Source organism: Macrobrachium rosenbergii, chromosome 50, assembly GCF_040412425.1.
Source record: "Macrobrachium rosenbergii isolate ZJJX-2024 chromosome 50, ASM4041242v1, whole genome shotgun sequence".
Lineage (NCBI taxonomy): Eukaryota > Metazoa > Arthropoda > Malacostraca > Decapoda > Palaemonidae > Macrobrachium > Macrobrachium rosenbergii.
In genome coordinates this window covers 19173491-19197375 of record NC_089790.1, presented here as the reverse complement: position 1 = coordinate 19197375, position 23885 = coordinate 19173491, and the positions used below count along the sequence as shown (strand labels likewise).

General features: G+C 36.9%; 2 protein-coding genes across 3 annotated transcripts; one reads left to right on the top strand and one right to left on the bottom strand.

The window, feature by feature from the left end:
* Positions 1 to 2020: 2020 nt before the first annotated feature.
* Positions 2021 to 9560, bottom strand: LOC136832708 (uncharacterized). Its single transcript, XM_067094163.1, has 2 exons — positions 9295 to 9560; positions 2021 to 5679 (listed from the first exon to the last, which is right to left on the bottom strand). The coding sequence occupies exon 2, from the start codon at positions 5042 to 5044 to the stop codon at positions 2312 to 2314; it is 2733 nt and encodes a 910-aa protein (XP_066950264.1). The 5' UTR covers positions 5045 to 5679; positions 9295 to 9560; the 3' UTR covers positions 2021 to 2311.
* Positions 9561 to 11336: 1776 nt separating this feature from the next.
* On the top strand, positions 11337 to 23752 carry c12.1 (spliceosome-associated protein CWC15). Of its 2 annotated transcripts, none has more exons than XM_067094158.1 (2): positions 11337 to 11481; positions 22521 to 23752. In XM_067094158.1, exon 2 carries the CDS (start codon positions 22537 to 22539, stop codon positions 23251 to 23253), a length of 717 nt encoding a protein of 238 aa, XP_066950259.1. In that variant the 5' UTR covers positions 11337 to 11481; positions 22521 to 22536; the 3' UTR covers positions 23254 to 23752. The 2 variants fall into 2 exon arrangements, with proteins under 2 accessions (XP_066950259.1, XP_066950258.1); XM_067094157.1 differs by lacking the exon at positions 11337 to 11481 and adding an exon at positions 15406 to 15656.
* Positions 23753 to 23885: the final 133 nt, after the last annotated feature.

Here is a 23885-nt window from a genome sequence, read left to right as displayed (position 1 = left end):
ATTCCTTTTCAGTTAACAAGGCATGTATAAAATATATAAAGAGACATGTGCTGTATAAAATATATAAAGGGGGAATGAGATTACAAAAGAAAAAACAGTTACAGTATGAGTAAAGGTTTTTCTTTAAATGAAACTTTCAAAGGATAGAAGTTATGAGGGCACAAAGAAGTAAAATTGGTAATAGCAATAGTTTATTAAAACATTCATACAGTACATGTGGACTTGGACTTTATGAGAGCTCACATTTACCACAGGTCATTTTCATTTTCTTTGGATCAGGGACTGCTGCTCACCCCTTCAGTGGTTGGTTTGGTAACCTGAAGGATTGTTGAGCCTCCCCAAAGTCAGTCTTGCATGTCAGCCCCTTTTTCCTTGGTGTAGGGGCCAACTTTGAAGGCAACCTTTAGGAACTCGGTCTCCCACAACTTAGCAAACCACAGAAATTGTGCCATTCTTCTGTGTGTGTTAAATTTTCTAATTACTGGTCCAGAGAATTTTCTCTCCTCCAGCAGGTCTTCAAAGGTTCTACCGCCTTACACCCAAAAGAAGTATTACATGCCAAAAGATTCTGAAACCTGCCACCTGCAAATGGACCTGTCAAGTCTGTTGGCTAATGAACTCTTATATTTTAAAAACAGACATAAGCATAACGAATGACCAGTGGAAGGAATATGAGTAACTACTGAAGGCTGAGTGTAATGCAGGTTTTTAATGTTCATCATTTTATATCATGTCTTAACATCACTGTTATATTTAGAGCTGAATAACCTTAGGGCCCCAGTAACTGGGCTGTGCTCATAAATTTTATACATCCCTCCAACCAATCGGAACTTAATGGTTTAAAAAGAACTCTCAGTATTTCCTTATAAGTTATCAACATTTGTTTACCTGTTCACGTTAATATGGATAGGATGAAACAAACTCATTTTAGGTCTTTCAGCAGAGATATATATATGAGCTCTTGAAATACAAATTTGTTTGGAAAAGTAGAGAATCATATTTTTTTCATTGTTATTAGTTTTATTATTTTATAGCCTCAACATTAAATTTTCATAGGTCCAGGATATAGGAAAAAGTAATTATTGTAGAAAGTTTCCTATTTCCTATCATTTAGTGTCAGTATGTGAGTGGGTTATACTATACTATATTTTCCTTTACTTTTATTATTTTTCACATTCTAAATATTCAGTGGGTGTTTTAAACCTATCTTTCTGAAAAAAAAGTTTTCTGATTAAAAAATTTTATTTTTTCTTTGCATGAAGCCATTTTTTTCCCATATATTACTCCAGTGTGGGTTTATTTGTTTATAAAACAGGCACTGATTGCAGTCGTATGAAAAAAAGATTGCATTCTATTTAAATACTAAAGAGTATTGGGCTTTTCAGTTTTGTTTCACTTTTCATGACTGGGCAACTCAATAACATTGTCATTTTAAGCTATGGAACTACCAGCATATCACGTTGAAATAGGATAAAACAAACTCAGGTTATGAATAACTTTACTTTTAGTTTTCTGTAAAAGAAAACTATTGAGATGGCTCTGTCTGTCCATCTGCACTTATTCTGTCTGCCCTCAGCTCTTTAAAATTAGTGAGGCTAGAGGGCTGCAAATTGGTATGTTGACCACCCACCCTCCAATTATCAAACATATCAAATTGCAGGCCTCTAGCCTCAGTAGTTTTTATTTTATTTAAGCTTAAAGTTATCCATAATCATACTTCTGGCACTGCTATAGGTACCAGCAACACAGGCCACCTCCAGACTGTGGCTGAGTTTCATGGGCCGTGGCTAGGAGTTTCATTGGCTGTGGCCGAAAGTTTCAAACAGCATTATACACTGTACAGAAAAGTCAATTGTGGCGAAGAAACTAGGCACATTTTTTACTTGTTTCGTAGGACCATAGCCCCATCATCGTAATTATAGTGATTTTTTTTTTATTTCATTTGTAGCACTTATTGCCATTATAATCATTATAAATAGAGATAATGAAAAATGCACAATATTAGGTTGCAAAAAGTAGATTTGTATAGCATAAAGTTTTCTTAGATTAGACTTTATTTTAATATATTTATTACATTACCCCAGAATAATTATTAACAAAACTTTTTGCGCATTGATTTTTACCATTGTTATATTACCTTTGTATTACATTAATTGGTAAGTTGTAGATTTGCAGCAGTTCTTGAGATTTTCATTCAAGTGCTCATGGGTTGTCATTAAGGAATATAACTAAAAACATACATACAAAGCATGAGTAAATAAATGAGTAGTAATTGTACAACTTTCACAAACTTCACCACTTTTTAGTCACATCATGTTTCTTCCATAAATTCTGCAGAAACTTCAAATTCTGATTTGATACTCATGGTTGCTTCTGCTTTTGGAGAATGTTCACTTTTAACATTATCAGGTTTCCACTGGCCAGGCACTTTAGACCTCATGTTGTGGAAACTTGCTCTGGGGTTCCACAGTTCATCCACGTTAACATTTCTGCTCACCTGTTCCTCAGATTCACTGCAATGAACAGCCTGAATCAGGAGACGTTTTCTTGCATGAACAGCGGCTATCCAGTTCAGAATGTAATGGATGCTGTTGCCAGTTTTTTGTAGTTTATGCTGACATTTCTGTCTAACTCTTAAGCCAGATCTAATCTTTTTATTCTGTGGAGCAAGATTTTTAGATTCTTTGTGATGCTGTAGGGTCCTACAAGGTCCTTTTACAGGAACAAATTTTTTATAATTGTTCTCTTTTTCAGGTCTTGTTACTTGGTTGCTGTTCAGTGTTTCAGGGTTAGGTAGCCTGGGATAATCATTTAGAGGGTATGCATTGTGAGTGGTGTATGGCTCAGTCAGTGGTTTTCTTTCTCTGCGATCACCCATAACACAGTCATCATCAACTTGAGGGACAGGATGACTAAGTCTTGCAGTTTCCTCCTTCGTGGTAATATGGGATTTAATTTTACTTTCTTTTGATTTCATATCCTTTGCATCTTCCTGTCTAGTATGTTGAAAAGTAGAACTGTTCTGTTGATAGGTGTCTATACTGTAAGAGTCTTGCATAGTTGTTGAAGCATTTCTATGTATATGCTGCTTTTCTAAGGTTTTCATAGAGTCAATTGTACTGGTCTTTGAAAAACTTGGGTCATACTTATTTATTCGTCTTTGATCAGTGTTGGTGTGTGAGAGGTTTAGTATCATTTTGTTAATTGATAGAATATTTTTATTTGTTTTAGGGTGATAATGAGAGCTATATAAAAGATTGGTTGTAGAGCCATTTACATGTAAGGAATGATCATTTTGAGAGGAATGTGGGCAGGGGCTTTTGATGTTTTGGAACCTCTCACATTCTTGAAGGTCTGACACTTGCATAAAAGTTTCTTCACTGGGACAGTCTAATCCAAAATTACTAGGTCTGCGTAAACTGTCTTCCAAAGGAGTGTTTAGTGTTCTATCCCCTTTTATGTGGGGACTATATAGATAAGTTTCTAGATTTCTTAGAACTCTCCATGAACCTAAGTCACTTGGAAGACTAAGCTGGAGGATGGATTCCTGTGTTTTTTTGGTTGTTTCGGAAGTGCTGGGTGATGTTACTAATTTCTTAAAGTTCAGTTTCGATCTCTGGAAGTCATGAATATTAGACACTGGCAATATATCTTCATTTGCAGAAATTGGGATTTTTGCAAAAGAAACTTCACTTTGAGGTACTTGTTCCTGATGATGATGTATTTTTTCTTTTTCAAAATTTCTCAAGTGAAGTTTATCTCTTCCAGATATTTCATTGGCTTGTCTGCAAGCTGGATGATACAAACATGAGGTCATTTTGGCATCCAGTAATGCATTTTCACTGCTGTTGGTAAGTGATGTACAGCTTTCGGGCTTTCCTCTGGTGGTATGAAGCATCAACTGACTTGGAAGTGATTCGCCTTTCAAATGATGTTCATCATATTCTTGCTGCTTGAAACTGCCTTCATTATGAAGTGTATATTTGTTCTTCAGACGCGGATAGCTTTGATCTGTCAGGTGGAGTTTGATGTGCCGAGTCAAGTTACTCTTGTGAGAGAAAGCTCTGCTGCAATAATTGCATGAGTATGGCTGCTCTCCTGTGTGGAGTCGTATATGTTTAGTAAGGTTACTTTTAAGAGTGAAGTTTTTCAGACAGTGATCACACTTATAACTGATGGGCTCCAGCTGTATGGTTGTCCTGTCAACATATACATCTGGATGATTGTCTAATTTTGTGAGTTGTGTTTCCTTCTGAGGTGCAAGTGCACTTGTGTCATAGTTTCCACTTATTAAGCATTCATTTTTGTTCAGTATGTGTATCTTTTCATGCCTTTTCATATTGCTTTTATCTGAAAAAGCTTTCCTGCAATACTGACAGTGGAATGGCTTTTCCCCATTGTGACTTCTCATGTGGCAAGCCAAGTGGTTCTTGTCAGAGAATCCCTTGTTGCATGCATTACACTTGAAAGGCCAGTCACCCGTGTGCTGTCGGATGTGCTGAATGAGAGCACTCCTTCTGGGAAATGCCTTTGAGCAAAGCTGACACTTGTAAGGCTTTAGACCATTATGTATCCTCTGATGCTGCCTAAGGACAGTCATGCGAGTGAAAGACTTGCCACAGTAATTACACTTGAATGGTCGCTCACCATTATGCAGACTATAATGTTGTCTTAAGTTGCTCTTGTGAGAGAAGGCCCTGTCACATTTGTCACACCTGAAAGGCTTTTCTCCTGTGTGAAGTCTGGAGTGTCTTGTTAAGTCCCCCTTTTGGGCAAAACCCTTTTGGCACACACTGCAAACGTAAGGTCTTTCACCTGTATGACTTCGCATGTGAAGAGAAAGAAGGGACTTCTTGGAAAAGGTGCGCCGGCATTTATCACAACTGAACATACTTTTATTTGCCCTCTTTCGTAGAACTTTGTTTGTGTCATAAGTGATGGATGATGACATAGAGTTGTCAGCTGTAGTACCAAACAGAATCTGTGACTCATAAAAACGTAAGTCATCATCTTTCATTCTCATTTCAATGTGTTTTTCTGTCATTCTGACCACGTTTACAACTATAGCAGAAGAAATAAATGAAGTGTATCTCAATGTTTTGATTACAAGGAACCTTAAAATATGGGGAATTTTCTAAAATATTAGTACTTTAGATTTTTATGTACTCGAGTCCAGTTTTAATGGCCTTTGTCTTCCAAACCTCTCACTGTATCTGGTCTCCTTTATAAAATGAAGCTCATTTTGTTCTGTCAAGGCCTTCTAAGATCATCTGTGGAAAGACCAATGTGCTTTGATAAAGTGTTTGAAGTTCCTGTTGCTTATTAAGTTTTTCTTAAGAATCAGTTGAGTGGCAGCTTCAGAAGTCTTTCAAAGCTCTTGCCACTTCCGAGCTCATTGTCAAAGGGAAGCTCAGTGTTTGCCACGAAAGTTTTCTGATGGCCAGTTGGGGTGGTAGGTCTCTTGCAAAACACTTTCCTGAAACGAAGCTTAACGTGAACTGCCAGTCTTCTTCCAAGACTCCTTCGGTTCCTCAGCTCATTCTTCAGAATGAGGCTCAGTGGGAGTAGCCAGGTCTGCCAAAACTGCTTCAGGCTCTTCTGGAACTTGATTTATGGAATTTTGTCCTTGTTAAAAGTGTTATTGGTAGCTCGCTGTGCACTGCAGAAAACCACAATGTCCTGAAAGCAAGGAGAGTAATATTTATACTTATCGTAGTCATTGTATGGAGTACAATCATCATAACCTCTCTCTCTCTCTCTCTCTCTCTCTCTCTCTCTCTCTCTCTCTCTCTCTCTCTCTCTCTCTCTCTCTCTCTCTCTCTCCATGTATACATATGAGGCAGCAGACATGTTGACTGTGATCACCTGGCCTTAAGTTTTAAGGTAAGCAATTAAAGGATTAATATACTGTAGTAAATATCTGTCTCAGCTCTCTTTCAAGTACAGTACTCACATTTAGGGAATATATATATATATATATATATATATATATATATATATATATATATATATATATATATATATATATATATATATATATATATATATATATATATATATATATATATATATATAATTTATATATTTAAAGACACAGTCCATGAAGGAAAGAAAAACAATGGAATTCTGCAAGGCCTTTCAACTTACACTAGTCCTTTACTTAGCAGACTGCTAAGTAAAGGACTAGTGTAAGTCAAAAGCCTGGCAGCACTCCATTGTTTCTGTTTCCTTTATTTATATATTCATTACTTTCCATATTTTCGTGATTCAGTTATACAACAAACAGACACACACACACACACACACACACACACACACACACACACACACACACACATATATATATATATATATATATATATATATATATATATATATATATATATATATATATATATATATATATATATATATACAGTATATGTACATATGAAAGAATTGTTGAGCCAACTCTCCACTACGGCAAACAAAAGGTTCATGCTGTTGAGCTGAACCGCTTGCAAAGCATATGAGGTGTAAGAATGTTGGACAGGGGTGAGAAATGTACAGCGAAGAACCTAAGAACTCATAAAGTCATGAGAGAATGCATGAAAGACTGAGGAGAATGCTCTATTGTGTGTAGGGGCCACATGTGTAGGTGTGTGAAGCACCTGATGTGGATGTACCATGTGCACAGTTCATCCTTGATTCAGCAGTTAAAATTATGACTGTGGCAGGTGTTTATATTATATATATATATATATATATATATATATATATATATATATATATATATATATATATATATATATATATGTATATATGTATATATGTATATGTATATGTATATATATATATTATATATATATATATATATATATATATATATATATATATATATATATATATATATATATATATATATATATATATATATATATATATATATATATATATATATATGTATATATATATATATATGTATATATATATATATATGTATATATATATATATATATATATATATATATATATATATAAAAACTTACATATACATACACACACACATACATATGCTTAAAAAATCACAGTAGATGCACGTGACTTCAGTGTATAAACGAAACCCACGGAAAATGACAAATAGAAGTAGTTCAGTACCAAGCACTTTCACGTTTATTAACTCATTGTCTGATGCGTTAATAAACGTGAAAGCGCTTGGTACTGAACTTCTGCCTGTCATTTTCCTGTGGATTCGCTTATACACATACATATATACACACACATGTACATATGTATGTATGTGTGTATATGTATGTATATATATATATATATATATATATATATATATATATATATATATATATATATATATATATATATATATATATATATATATATACAAGGTGGAGCGAAGGGACATCATCTTATACATAAAGCAGTTTATTGGCCGACATTTCACAATGTACTTTCCAGTCACATATTCAAGGCTGAAACAGTTTTAGACACTATAATAGTTTAACTTTACATTTAAAAACACTCATATAAATTACATTGAAAAAATTAAACCACAAAGTCAATAAAAAATATGAGATAAAAGATAAATAGGAAAACAGATTCAACATACAACGACACACAAGAACCCATCCGAGCAGTGAAAGTGAGGAGCCTGAAACAAAACATTTCAAAAAACAAGGACAGCTCGTCTGTAACACATCAGATTAGTCTAGCAAGAAGTATATGTATTTTTCATAATCCTGCAGATTCCAACCGTTTCTCACGCAAACGATGGCCTTCTAGATCATGGCTTATCTTGGTTTATTTCTTCTATTCATATCGAAGATTTTTAAAAAGTACCCAATGTTTTGCAGTCCCTGGGGAGTTACGAAATCGTTTAATTTTTCCTCTTCTTTTCTTGATTTTATTGTGTTGACATCACCTGTCGTCATTACGCTTTACTTCCAACAGGTGTTTATTCTCTCTCTCTCTCTCCCTCTCTCTCTCCCCATGTGTCGAGAAAAGATTAATAACCAAGACTATTATAAAATAGTAGCCACATCCGTAGTAGTTTTTCTTCAAGGTACGCCACTTGCTACATGCTGGGTGCATTTTTCATTTGTACTAACACGTTATCAGTAATTATTACCTTCAAACTGTTTGCAGCTTCATCAGATGTGATAAACGGTTCTTGATTTTTCATTTTTTTACCAGTGGTTTTAATCCTGTCCATTTTATAGTTATATATTTTTAAATTCAGTTCATGTTTCATTAGTACTAAGTTATCACAGAGACCATAAAAGTACTCACACTATCCGTTGATTAGTTGCAATGTTTACAATTCAGTTCATGTTCCATTAATACTAACATCAAACGTGAAAAAGTTTTTTTTTTTTTTACCAGTGATTTTAATCTTATCCATTTTATAGTTGTCATATTTTAAAAATTCATTTCAGTTTTCATTATTACTAAAAGTTTTCAGTAGTTTATTGTCTTTCAACTGGCTTCAGTATCATCAAACGTGATAAACATTTTTTTCATCAATGATTTTAATCTTATCCATTTTATAGTTTTTTTTAAAGTTCAGTTAAGTTTTTATTATTATTAACGGTTATAGTGATTTACTGTCTTTGAAGTGGCTTCAGTATCATTAAGACGTGATAAACAGTTTTTTTTTTACCAGTAATTTTAATCCCGTTCATTTTAGTTTTTTTTTTTAATTCAGTTGATTTTTCATTAGCACCAACAGTTATTAGCGGTTTACTGTCTTCCAACTGGCTTCAGTATCATTAAGATGTGATCAACTTTTTTTTTGCCAATAATTTTAATGCCGTTCATTTTATGTTTTTTTTTTTTATTCAGTTCATTTTCACTAATACTAACATGTGTCAGTAGTTTACTGTCTTCCAACTGGCTTCGGTATCATTTAGCCATGATAAACACTCTTTCTACCAATGATTTTAATCCCATTCATTTTATAGTTGTCTTTAAAATTCAGTTCATTTCTTAGTACAAACAGCTATCACGAGTTTATTGTCTCACAACTTGGCTTCAGTGCCATCAGAAGTGATAAAAACAGTTCTTGTTTCTTTTACCAATTATTTTAATCGTCCATTTTATAGTTGTCATTTTAAAAATTAAGACTGCCCTAGATTTTTTTTTTTTTACATTTTTTGGTCAGTTTTGTTTTATAAACCTTTGCGTCACTTTCAGTATTCCATTTTTCAAGAGGAAGAGCCTCTGGGCCAACTTTGAATTTTTCCTTTTGCCCTACAAGTTTCCTCAAGAGGAATAATAATAATAATAAATGTCTCAACTTACCCTCAGTAATCCTTGACAGAACTATCCGAACTCGCGTCAGTCTTTAAAATGAAGAGAAACCAGTCGGGTTGCGAAATAAAATGCGCGCGTGAATTTTTGAAGCTTTATCACTTTCAGACGGCAAGGCCAAATAGTTTTAGTCTCTGTTTTGCGTTTTATTTCCAACGTCAGGTGCCTATCTCTCCCTTCCTTGTGTGAAGCAACCCAACAGAGTCTGCGCGATGTGGATTATCATCCCTCCGGTTACCTGCGGCGGCGGGGAAATAGCCGCTAATATCTGGATTAAACTGCAGATGCTCAAGGCTGCTCTTCTTTCTCTCTCCTCTACAGCTGTGATTCGATTTAACGATCGTTTTTATCACTTGGCGTCCGCGTCATGTGAAAGTTATTATCTTCATTTCATATCGATTAATTGTTTGGAAGGTTTTATGCATGGTCCAAAGTCTTTTTTTCTTTGCCTTGGTTTTATTTATGTTCATACGTACACGCATGCGTACATTATATACATATATATATATATATATATATATATATATATATATATATATATATATATATATATATATATATATATATATATATATATATATATATATATATATATATATATAATATATATACATATATACATATATACATATATACATATATACATATATACATAAATATATATATATACATATATATATATATATATATATATATATATATATATATATATATATATATATATATATATATATATATATACATAAATACATAAGCGAATCCCACAGGAAAATGACAGGCTGAAGTTCAGTACCAAGCGCTTTCACGTTTATTAACGCATTGTCTGGTCACAGACATCAAGAAAAGCGCTTGGTACTGAACTTCTGCCTGTCATTTTCCTGTGGGATTCGCTTATACACTGACGTCACGTGCATCTACTGTGGTTTTTAAGCATATATATATATATATATATATATATATATATATATATATATATATATATATATATATAAGTATTCGTATTGTGTGAGTCACTTCCCCCCGTCTCTCTTTATGTTTCATTGTGCATCTGTCGACTTGGGGCTTCGGACTGATAGCTCTAAATTTGCCAGTAAGAACCAGAAAAAATCCTCAACAGGTGTCAAGAACACCTGCGCCCCGTGTGTGTTTCAACACCGGAATGTGTTAGTTATGGACAGAGGGAGCTGCATCGTCAATCCAATTGCTTTTAGGTTTTCTGCTAAATCAAAATGTGATATATGTTTTTTAAATGAGGTGCTATGCTTTACGTTTGTTTGTATGTATGTGTGTGTGTATGTATATATATATATATATATATATATATATATATATATATATATATATATATATATATATATATATATAATGTATAGAATGTGATAAATCAATCACGTACAAAAATTATTATAATCCTATATTATATACATATATACATATGTATATACACACACACACATACACATATATATATATATATATATATATATATATATATATATATATATATATATATATATATATATATATATATATATATATATATATATATATATATATATATATATATATATATATGTAATATATAATATATATATATATATATATATATATATATATATATAATATATATATATATATATATATATATATATATATATATATATGTAATATATAATATATATATATATATATATATATATATATATATATATATATATATATATATATGTATGTATGTATGTATATATGTGTTTGTTGTGTGTGTGTGTACAGATAGATATAGATAGATACTTGTAGATTAAACGTCTAGAACACTAAACGTGAGTGAAAAGCGATAGAGAGAGGATTATAACCTCATTTTCTAGATATTTTAAATCTTATCACTGGGCATGTAAAAAGTCATTAAACAACTTACGTGACTTAGTAAAATGATCTGTTTAATAGGTAATTATGAAGAATAAATAGCCGTTTGGTTAGTGGGAAACGATGTTAGAATTATCGTAAGATATATGAAGTATGTAAAGTGAGCAGTGGAAGGGAAAGTGATAATTGGAGTGTACAAAAGTTGAAGACTTCTTGGGTAGCGTTGTCCTTTAGTTGTGGAAGGTTAGGTGTGTGGAGACGTTTGTTCTAGTTGTGACCGAATACTCTTTTAGTCTTGGAACGGGAAGGGCGCAGGTAAGAATTCGGTGCTAAATATATCTTACTTTTTGGATTACTACACCAGCAATCTAGACCCATATCAGCAGGGAGAGTGAAAATTACCAGGAGGATATTGAAACGGTCTAGTTGAGATGGAGATGTAGTAGGATAGCTAAAATTGGTGGCAAAACTGCAAAAGATGGAAGACATGGTGAGTTTTATGTTAATGTTTTTGTAGGCGATTCCCTAGCAGTGTATTTAGAGATAGAGAATGCAGACCGGGTAAGCGAGAAGACGAGAGACTAGGCTGAGGGAAATCTGCAATTTTGGTATTGGATGTGTGGGGTAGTTAGCTAGGCTGGTCAGGTGTATGAGAGAAGGATGAGAGAGAATGATTAAACAGTCATTTATGAGTCGTTTCCTTGATCATTTATCAATTGCACTGCAACAGGTGTTGAATGTAAATGAATGCTCGGTGGTAAGTTTGTAGACAGGGTTGAGGGGTTGACACCAAGCAAAGCGCAGGATCTAGCTACAGTTACTACAAGAAGGACAACAAAATTCACGGATGCAGCGCTTTGTGTGTACTAAACTAAAGAAAGGTACAGCTCCATGTATTTTCCACGAAGACGAAAAACAGGGCTCCATTTATTTTACAAGAACAGACTAAAAATCGGCTAGGAACTGCGTATGGAAAGAAGAAGGCACGGACAGTCAAGGGTGAGTGTCTGATGTGCGATAGGGCACATGGTGAGGCCACAGAATATAATGTGTGATCAGGGAAACTTGTTAAGTCCCCGCTCAGCGCGTTCTCACTGTTTTCTGTGGTGCCTTCACATCGACCTAGGGTCGATCAGAATATGTTTGTCACCATAATTGTAGATTGTATATTTATTGTCTTTCTAAACAATCATGCTTTATGTACAAGTAACAAATTATTTATGTTATGCGTCAGACATTATTGATCACTGTGTTTTCTGTATGAACCTGGCCTGTTTTTGTAAAGAATTAGTTTGACCTCAGGTCACCTGTAAATCTTTGTACCCGCGGTCTCTGCGAAGTACGCAGACGTCCGCATCCCGCTTTATAAGCAGGTCGCTTCATCAATAAACTTTTACAGGCTGCTCTAGGAGCAAGAGCCCGTGCTGGCACAAGGCCAGCTAAATCTACAACAACAACATCAATAAACTTTTACGGGCTGCTCTAGGAACAAGAGCCCGTGCTGGCACAAGGCCAGCTAAATCTAAAACAACAACAATCAATAAACTATTACGGGCTGCTCTAGGAGCAAGAGCCCATGCTGGCACAAGGCCAGCTAAATCTAAAACAACAACAACTCAATAAACTAGCAGTACTTGTCTTCCTGCTCATTATTTCACATCTCTCCCCCTGTTGTTTGGATGGGCGAAAAGGCAGGGGGCTTCGCAATTTCGGGCATCTTTGCCGAACCTCCGGTGGTAGTAGCAAAGCCCCGGCCTTTCCTTATTCTGGTGATGGGGTGGCCGCCTCCTGTCGACGACGTTGATCTCCTCTGTGTTGGGTTCCTCCGGCTGGAGGCAGTTGATGGGGTGTGCAGGCGTGGATGCCCACTTCACTGCCCTCGTGGAGTCAGTCAGCTGCTGCGTCGTTCTGATGAGATCCTCGACCGGCAGGGTGTAGGGCTCCTCAATCTGACCCCGAACCTCTGGGAGGAGCTGCCGCAGGAGGATCTCCCTGGACAGGCTAATCTCCTTGTGACCGCTGTTGCTGTCCGTCGCGGGGAGGAGGAGGAAGTTCTGGAGGGCGTGCCACGTCTCCAAAAAAAAAGTATAACTTAGTTTTACCAGACCACTGAGCTGATTAACAGTTCTCCTAGGGCTGGCCTGAAGGATTAGACTTATTTTACGTGGCTAAGAACCAATTGGTTACTTAGCAACGGGACCTACAGCTTATTGTGGAATCCGAACCACATTATAGCAAGAAATGAATTTCTATCACCAGAAATAAATTCCCCTAACTCTTCATCAGCCGGCCGCGGGAATTGAACTCCGGCCCATCGAGTGACAGTCTGAAGCTCAACCGAGTCGGCCAACAAAGGGCAGGCCATGTCTCCAAGAGGTTCATGTCCTGCCGGGGGTTGGTGGCAAGGTCGAGGGCGCGGGCGGCTCTCTCGGAGACCGGCAGGGAACGGGGTTCGACGAGAGAGGCCTTTAGTTGCTGGTAGGTGGCAGGGCTCGAAGTTGACGTCACCCACGGGCCGACCTTCCTGTATATCTCCTCCAGTAGGGAGTTGATCACTAAGTCTGCCTGCAGCACCTTGTCGGTCAGGCCTGCCACCCTGAATTGCCCATCGACCCTGTAAAGCCATGATGCTGGGTGGTGATGGGTGAACGGCGACAGCTTTATGGTGAGGCCGGCCCTCAGTTGGGCCATCAGGAGGGGCATCGCGCGAAGAGCAGGTACTGGTGTGGAGGAGCGCGCGGGTTTTGGTGTGGGGGAGGGTGCGAGTGGGGGTTGCGCGAGGGAGATATCTGTCTCCGAGAAGTTCGCAGTTATTTGTATGTGGGAGGGGATGTCCGCGTCCATGCTCATTTCCGCGCTTTCACTTGGAGTGTGAGTTAAAACTCGCGTCAATACTGTACACGCTCGGGAGCGTGCCATGTGGGTCCACTAACAATGCCGGTGATTTGCCAACAAGGGTCGGTAATGCCCAAACGCTTTGTTAGAGCGCCGTAGTAAGTCCATCAGGGGCATGGGGTGGTTCATCAGGCCAAGACTAAGTCGCCGTTTGGGTCCGTTAATGGCTCCGGGAACCACTCCGGGGGTCACCACTGTTAGAGGGTGCGAAACAAAGTGCAGGTAGACAAGTACTGCTAGTTTATTGTTGTTGTTGTTTTAGATTTAGCTGGCCTTGTGCCAGCACGGGCTCTTGCTTCTAGAGCAGCCCGTAACTATATGTTGATGATGAATCTGTGAGATAGTTTATTGAGGAACTCGCCCGCTTATAAAGCAGCATGCGGACGTCAGTACAAAGACATACAAGTGACCCAAGGTCAATCATTCTCTATGCAAAACAGGACAGGTACATACAGATAACGTGACAATTGAAAATAGTAGATTAGACACAAAAATACTCTGACACGTACAAAATATATGAGGGCAAACATGAATAGGTAATAAATGTGCAATTACGTAATGAAAAATAGGGCTGAGTACCCTGACCTAGGGTCAGATGTGAAGGCACCGTAGAAAACGGGAGGTTCTTCACAGAAAACCTGTTGAGTGGGGACTGTACATGGTAATTTGTTTACAAAATGCTAACATGGGACGAATTCAGGTATACTCTTATGACTAGCTGACATCCTAAATATTACAGAAATAGGATGATATGCTGAAATTACTGCCTTAATTTTTAGTTATGAGGAATTAATTAGATAAGGGAACATGAATTAAGCAGCCATAGATAAATTATCAGGGGAACTTGATACAATGGATTTTATTCAAGGAAGTTATATTGAAATAAAATTATGGCCACAATGCATCTGGATGCCAGAAGTAATGGGCTGAGTACTGGGAGGATAATCGGGGCCAGGAAGAGTTTTGGGGTCGAAATCCGCCTGTTAGCAATACGGAGGAAACAGGTCAAGATGGCCATGTCTAAAGATGACCTTGAGGTTATTTTCTTTTGCCTCTGATATGAAAAACAGTGATTAACCAATGGGCCAAAGAGTGGACATTAAATGCATCTTGCTCAACACTTCAATTTAAATAATAGGCTAATCATTATTCCATAATTGGACAGGAGTAAGGGCGTTTGGGAGAAAGGTGTGTGTCCAAAACAAGGAGGAAATTCGAATAAGTGAGTATCAGGTATGTTAAGTCGTCTAGAAGGATGAACAAAACTAAGGAAAAAATGGGACGCCATAAGGAAATTAATTGGTTCGGTAGATCTAGGGTACCAACCCATGCTCTAGGGCACATTCGGCCATCGAGTGCTGAAGACATAGAAGAGGAGCCAAAGTGGATAGACAGTAAAATAGAACAAGGGAATAAAGAAACAAGACAGAAGAGGAGGGTTATTACATGAGTACGACCCTTCATTACTACTACTAACAGGGGCCGTACTTCAAAGGTCGTGTTTTCCAACAACATTGAACATTCTTCAGTTTCCTGAAAAGTAAACAATTGATGTCCCTTGTGAGAGTTTAGTCGCAAAATAATTTCGCCTCAGGGTAAGCCATCTTTTGTTCCTTTGAGAAGTTTATAAGCATATATTATTCTGCCATATTATTTATTATGCCATTTGAATATATAGGTGTATGGTGCATTAATGTCCCGCCAAATAGCCTAGGCTAACAAAATAGCTAGCCTGACCTAGGCTTTTTTTTCATTAGCTATGTCTTCCATATTTCTGAATTGTTTTTATGTTTTTCCCCCATCCCTCTAGAGTATGTATAACAGTTATGAGACTGAATTGCAAAAATAGCGGTAGAACTACGAATTAGCTCTGCATGGGGTATTAGGCTACCTTGGAAATTGACTTTTTCTATAGTATTTTGGTGGCTTAGGCTATTAGGCCCAAGAATTGGTATTTCGTCGTTATTTTACGTCGGTCGACTGTAATTAACCTCAGAACTGATATGTTATTGTATGCTGGCCATCATGGAATGCTATCGTGCATGCGCAGTGTTGTAGGGGAACTTTTGGTAAAAAGTGGTTTTCTTTACCGGTGTTCGCCCCCACGGCTAAGCAACACGGCCTGCTAAGTTAGGTTAGGTTAGGTCAATATAGGCCTAGTTCCTTTCATAATAGGTTTCCTTAGCCAAGCCCTTCTTGAACATATGGCACCCTTAAAACTTGGGCATGTGTGGAACCATTCCATAACAACAACACGACAGTCCGGTCTTTCTCCCAAGGAATCCCCCCACCCAAAACTCTGCATTCCCAAAGGGTCCTCAACCATGTTGGATAGAGATACGAAGTTAACAGTAATTGACCGACAAAAAACACTACCACCTCCTTCGTCAGCAACACTGGAAGTATAGGAAAAATCAGTTTCCAAGGTAATAGTCCCTGCATAGCTGTTCTGTTGTTTTACCTGAAAATCATATAATCCTAAGCTTTATCATAGATTTACCTTTACCAAGATTTCATGTTTTTAAAGTTATTCCCGTTGGGCTGGTACTAGGCTATAGGCCTATGTGGCACTCATGCAAGTGGTTGCTGTATTAATGTAAAAACTTTACCGATACTTTAAATCTTGCTAATATGGAATTTATTATCTATAATGGCTGGTTAAAGTGCGCCATAGTTGTGCGATTTCCCATGGCCTAACCTGCTAAAATGCTTATTGAAGATGTAGGCTATTTCAACGGGGATGTATCCTAACCTAAGCTATCTTAGGGCACTTTGTCTTGACATGGCCACAGTGCTTAGGCCTTCCCCCCCCCTCCCCCCAATATGACATTGTATATAGCCTAGTTAAGTATACCTTAGTTTAACCAGACCACTGAGCTGATTAACAGCTCTCCTAGGGCTGGCCCAAAGGATTAGATTTATTTTATGTGGCTAAGAACCAATTGGTTACCTAGCAACGGGACCTACAGTTTATTGTGGAATCCAAACCACATTGTAACAAGAAATGAATTGGAATTCTGTGATGCAACTTTTCTAGTGTTAAAAATAGTTGCATAGGCCAATCACAACTTTTCTAGTGTTAAAAATAGTTGCATAGCCCAATGTTCATTTTGACTATTTTGAATAATACGTCATGTATCAATAAAATGGCATCATTTTATAAGTCTGTTGCTCTCGTTTTGAAGATGTTCTTTTCCAAATTTCTTGTGGGTACATTTATAGAATGACAACACAAGTGTTGGTAAAATGAAACAGAAACCATTAATAATTTTTTTCTTTTTCTGTTACTCTTGAAAAAGAAATGTAGTATAAAGCACTAGTTTTGCAGAGAATAGAACTGTTCTTCAGAGTAACTAAAATAAACCATAGGCCTAGTGGTGGTGATTGAGGTAGTTAATCATATAAAACTACATTGTGTTTTTGAGTACTTAATTGTAAGTGTATAAAATGTGATGCTTTTCATGCTTTGTTTGATGTGCAGCCATCTGCTTTACAATCTGCAGTGTAATTCAGTGGTCATTAATGCATAATTTTTTTAAATTTTTAACCATTATTTGTAGGACAAATATTCTTATTAATCTTGTCTTTGAGCATCCTTAGTGAAGCATTTTGTTTTTCTTAACCCTTACAGGACAGGCTAATTATATATTAAGCACACCCCTAGACTGGGCTAAATTTAAGGTTGGCCAATTAAAATAAAAAAAACACATCCATGGTAAGAGGAAGATATGCATGTGCACATGGTATATGAAAAAGGTTTAAAAAAAATTTTTGTACCTTCCATGGGAAGTTGAAAGTTAATATTTCCAACCCTGTGCAGGACCTCTTTACCAAGACAGTTGTAAAAATTATGCTAATTTTACCAAGTTATAAATATTTTTTCTAATAATTTTTTACATATTATTTTGTAAAATTATAATTACAGCTCACACAGGATCATAACAGATAAGGACTAAAATCAGTAACAAATTCAGAGTACAGGTTGACCATCACTAATCCGGCATCATTGGGACCTGGAGGGTGCCGGATTAGCCATTTTGCCAGATTAGCCATTTGTTAGGCTAGAATACACGAAACCCAGTAGCTAAGCACCTCATCTTAGAATTAAAGTATCCCATAAATCAGTACAAGTTGGTTTATAAAGAAAAGACAATTATCAAATACAGGTAGTGCTCGAGTTACGATAATTCGACTTATGATATTTTGAGTTTATGATGGGGTTAGCAATTAATACCGATATGAAAATATTTAGGAAAAAATATTTTTAGATTTCACACAGGCGCAGGCAGCGAGAGAGACCAACTTACAATAGACCAACTTCTTTTCCTCCATCTCTTTATTCGATCTGCTAGTTAAAAAAGTAAAAGAGAATGATAAAAGTATTGTTAGTAACGTTATACTCTTGCGTATATGTGTACAGCCATAAACAACCGAACGGGAAACTGTTGTTTTGCTAATAATCGTATCGGATAACAACTGTTGTGCTTGTATTTCAACCATCGTACGGTAATACACAATTACTGTAGTTATGTTACAAATGACGTTAAGTACTGTACAATAGGACTGATATATTTTTTACACTATACCCTTATTAGGAGAAAAGATCGGCAGGGAAATATACTGCTACAGTAACTTTAAGCTTCAAGTTGTAGCTGAAGCTGAGAAAACAATGTTAAAGCTGCCAATGACTACAAATTATCGTGCATCTGCAACATGGATGAAACTCGACCGTAAATAAAACTGGAGAGAATGTATTTTAATCAAAACTACTGGGCATGAAAGAATACAAATTACTAGTTTTCACGCCGATAAAAGATAAATACGTAAAGCTTGTATTATGATGAAATCAAGAGAAGATAGCGAACGGAATCTTGATTTTTTTCACAGAAAACAAACATTCCCCCAAAACGGCCAGCTGCGATTCCCGAGAACGTCATATATTAACGAAAAAATAGCTAAATTAGTTTCACAATGAGACGTATTTAAGTTATATTTCGACTTAAAAACATTTCGTTTAACAAAAAATATCCTCGCCCCAGATAAATAAAGTATCCATATTTACGCTAACTAGAAGCAAGAAAAGCGCTTTGAACTTAGTCAAATGCGGCGAAATAAACACCGCGATATCGATTCTGAAAACAAAACACTGATCGCAATTCATAATACAAAAGCAATATGAGAATATACACAATTGGAAACAATGTAGTAAAGCATAACTTTTTAAAAGATCCATGAAAAAGGTGCACATTCGTTATGTTGATGTTTGTATAATACTGTATAATGTGAATGGAGTTCAGTATCATATAGGCTGGGCTACCAGTTTGTTGATGCAGCACACTGCGCCACCAAATCGAAGCGGCTGGCGAGCGAGTTAGCGCAGCGACCCGAGAAATTTGAAAATCAGCGCGGAAACATTAGAAATTACTTTAGCCAAAATTTGTGCCGGATTACTGATTGTTCCGGACTACTGATTGCCGGATTAGTGATGGTCAACCTGTATATTTATTGTAAAATATTTACGAGATGTCCTGGGATGGGGATCTGCAGTACATTCCCCCCATGAAATCTCAAGGCAAACTGATCAGAACACATTTCCCATAAAATTCTTTCAAACTGTGTGGTGCAAAATGTTGGTCGGGACGATACCCGGTCATAACTCTAAAGCTATAAATAGTTGTCAATTGAAGACACTTGCTCACAAAGGGTTAATCATTCATTAATTTTTTCAGATATTTGTGTTAACATGGTATATGTGTCACATGTTGACATATTTAGGTAATGATGCAGAACTGTTAATAGGTTTGTCAAAATATATATCACTTTCAAGTCCAAGGAACATCAATTTGATTTCAATAGTTACATAAATTTTATTATGGTAAAACTTACAATTAATATTGCTGTATACAACTGATTATATGGCAGTGTCTGATTTGTATCACTTTGTTAATAAATATTTGGAAAAATTAGTGATAAAGGAAAAACAAAAGCTTCTCTCTCATCCTCACTATTGATGCCCAAGTCAAGATTACTGTAGTGGAAAAGTTATGATTTGTAAAGGAAAATGTAGTTTTTCCTGCAAGAATACAAACCTTTGACATTAATTTGGATTTACCTTTGGCAAAAGCTGATACAGTTGTGACAAACTTGGTAACATGGCAGTGAATCAGTGATGGAAGTGAGAGGGTAGATGTCTCACCCACTTGCTCATATAAGCACCTTATTGAGCAGATAAATAGCAGTATGTCTCTTATAATGGGCAGTTGCAATGTCAGTTAATGCCATCCCTACCCATTCTGCTTGAGACCTGCATCTGTTACTTATACTCCAAGACATCCCCAAGAAACAGAGAAAGTTCTGAAGGTATTTTGGTTTTCTCATGGCATTACAGGAGACCTTTGTGAGGTTTGAGGGTGTTCTCAATCCCTCTGCTGAGGTTTTGATAGAATGACAAATTCCATACTTGGCATTTCTCCCTGGCACTCCTGTCAGGTCATGGTACCACTATCACTTCCTACCTAAGCTCTCGGAAACTAAAAGGAACATGTGGCACCTCTCGTTCTTGACCTTGTATCCTTTAAATGAAATTTCCAGTCTTTAGTGAGTGACCTTGTTTCCATTGTTTAGCACACAGCAGTTGGGATTACTCCTAACCCTGTTTGGGCAAGCTTTGGTGTCAGACTTTCTTCCTCTTTCAACAAGAGAACACCAATTGGCCTGTGAATGCTTTCTTCCTAGACCTTTGGTGGTTGCTCAACTATTGCATAGTATTTCCCATCTCTGTTCAGACAAGTTTGCATCTCACGTAAGGTGTATGATTGGGCTTAGGTTGGCAAAGAGATGCTTTGGTTTCTTGGCTTCTTCCCCATCTATTGTGCCCTTCCCAAATTTTGGACTGATAAGTGCAGGATAGTTACACAACTGAACTGAACACTGTCTGGAGACTCGGGCCTATCAAAGTGTTCTTGCAGTCTCATAACAAAGGGGTGGGCAAGATGTGTATTACTGTAATTTGTCCCCTTAGATGATGATGTTACTTCCCAAACTGTTTTCCCCCATAGGGGGAAGTGCTGCTGGTGCACCTCTCACAGTGCACTGTAGGCATTACTTTAGGTTCTTTGCAGTGCAGTGTCCCTTCAGCTCCTAGCTGCAACCCCTTACATTCCTTTTACTGTAACCTCCGTTGATATTCTTTCTTCCATTGTACTTTCCACCCTCTCCTAACAATTGTTCCAGTCCCACTGAGAGGTTTTCCTCCTGTTACACCTTTTAAAGCCTTTTTAGTCTCAATTTCTCTTTCAGTGCTGAATGACCTTATAGGTCCCAGTGCTTGGTCTTTGGTCTAAATTTTATATTTCATTCATTCATTCAAACTATTTCCCCATTCTATGACAGGTAAGACAGGATTACCTGGGCCTTTCCTGGTATAGTTCGACATCATGAACAAAATTCTGGCACAGGGCCCTTTCAGCCTATGCATTTCTAAGGTCAGGCTGTAGTGGAAATGGAATATAGAATTTAGGCCAAAGGCCAAGTGCTGGGACCTGTGAGGTCATTCAGCGTTGGAAGGGAAAATGACAGAAAGCTTTGAAAGGTGGAACAGGAAGAAAACCTCACAGTTGTACTGAAACAATTGCTAAGAGAGGGTGGATAGCAAGATGGTAGAAAGAGAATGTGAATGGAGGTTCAGTAAAAGGAATGAAAGCAGTTGCAGCTAGGGGCCAAAGGGACACTACAAAGAACCTGAAGCAATTGCTACGGTGCACTGATGGGACTACCCCACTATGGGGGCAGGCTGTGTTGTTACACCCACTGAGTGACCACAATCCCTGCATTTCACTTGGCAGTGAGTTTGAAGTTGCTCTCAGCCTCCTGCTCTGGAGGAACAATATTGAGGTACTTGTTGACTTTCCTTCTTTTACTGCATAGGGCCACCCTTAGGCCCCTAGACACTTTCAAGGATCCTATAGTGGCTGCTCAAGCCATTTTGTAGCTACTTGAGCTTTTTGCATCCTTGGACATGAAAATATTTTGCCTAAGGTTCATGGTTAGAGTTATAGTCCCTTCTTCACTCCTTTGCAGCTGTTGCCAGTCCAACAGATATCAGTCCTTGTCAACTAGAAATGATTGTTTCATCTTGTGCTGAGAAAATATTCCCGTATTAAAGGCTCTGGTTTGTAGGAGAAATATGAAAAATTTGTTTTGTAATGCACGTGTCCTGCTAATAACCTAATTATCATTGGTAGTCTTCTTCATTACTTGCCTCATTATGAACTAGCATCAAAAATAGGGCATATAAGGTATTAAAAATCCATATACAGTATTTAACTTTTTTTAGTTAAATTTTGTGTGAATATACTCCAGAACCGCTCAAACAATTTGGTGTTTAAATTTGTGGTGATTATATAGCAGTAGTTTTTATATGACTTGGTTCAGTATATACAACTGAATAATATTTTCAGGACCTGAGCCTTCAAAATGACAACAGCAGCACGGCCAACATTTGAGCCTGCCAAGGGTGGCATGGGTCGTGGAGAACGGGACTTAAGTGCTCTTTCAAAGCAGTATTCTGCTCGAGATTTGCCCTCTCATACACGACTGAAATACAGAGACCATGGACAGGCCACAACTGAAGAACTCCGCAGCCGTGATTTCCGTCGCGAGCTAGAAGATCGTGAACGTGCTGCCAGAGATAGTAAACGCACTAGCAGCAGTGGAAGTGGCACTAGCAGTAGCAGCAGCAGTAGCAATCAGAGAGAATCTGGATCACAGTCTTCATCCTCTTCATCAAAGAAACCAAGATTGGATCAGATTGCACCTGCTAACCTTGATGCTGATGATCCTCAGGATGAAGATGACGATGCATCTGACTCAGATGACTCTGATGATGAAGCAGTGCTTTTTGCAGAACTGGAACGTATTCGCCGTGAACGCACCGAGGAAGAAGCCAAGCGACAGCAAGAAAGGAAAGAGCAAGAGGAACGTATTAGAATGGAAAATATCATATCAGGCAATCCTCTTCTGAACCTTGCAGCAGCACCAAAAACTGACATGAAAGTCAAGAGAAGATGGGATGATGATGTAGTTTTTAAAAACTGTGCAGCCTCAGAACCAGATAAAGTAGAGAAGCCTTTCATTAATGATTCATTACGATCAGAATTTCACAAACGTTTTATGGAAAAATATGTGAAGTAGGTATAAGTACAATTTTTTTTTTTTTATTAATTATAAAAGGTACATAGATGAAATTGTAGTGAATTTGATACAAGACTTTCTCCGTAAATATAAATGTACTCATGCCTAAATAGGCTAGCCTCCCTCTATATCTTGAGACACATTAGTAATTCATTTGCTTTATAAGTCTGTCATTGAAAAGTTAATTTTAGACAACCAACTTTTCTGCAATTTGTATAGTTGTCCATAAAAAAATATTTTAAAACAGCTCTAGCCCTTTCATACATGTAAATGCAAAGAGTGTCTCATGAAATCTAAGGGAGGCCAATTGATTTATAGGAAGTTGAGTGTCTGTATGCAAGTGTTCTGTATGTATATTTGTTAATGAGAAATTATACAAATTTTGCAGGTCTTTCACCAAAACCTCATACAATTTTGTGAAAGTCACCCTGTAGTTAGTAGACATTCAAAATAAGTTCAAAATAAATCTATCCAGTTCAAAATAAATCTATCCTTTTTGTCTCATGGTTTTCTTTTTCTTTTCATACAATGTTTTACCTTATTTTGATATACTGTATGTTACTTTAATATAGCAGCACATACATCTCTTGAGATAAACTTGAGCGTATAATTAGTGTATCTCAAGTTCTTTG

Bases quoted from the DNA above. Each gene is read 5' to 3' on its own strand.
- LOC136832708 (XM_067094163.1), bottom strand. From the start codon at position 5,044: ATGACAGAAAAACACATTGAAATGAGAATGAAAGATGATGACTTACGT.
- c12.1 (XM_067094158.1), top strand. From the start codon at position 22,537: ATGACAACAGCAGCACGGCCAACATTTGAGCCTGCCAAGGGTGGCATG.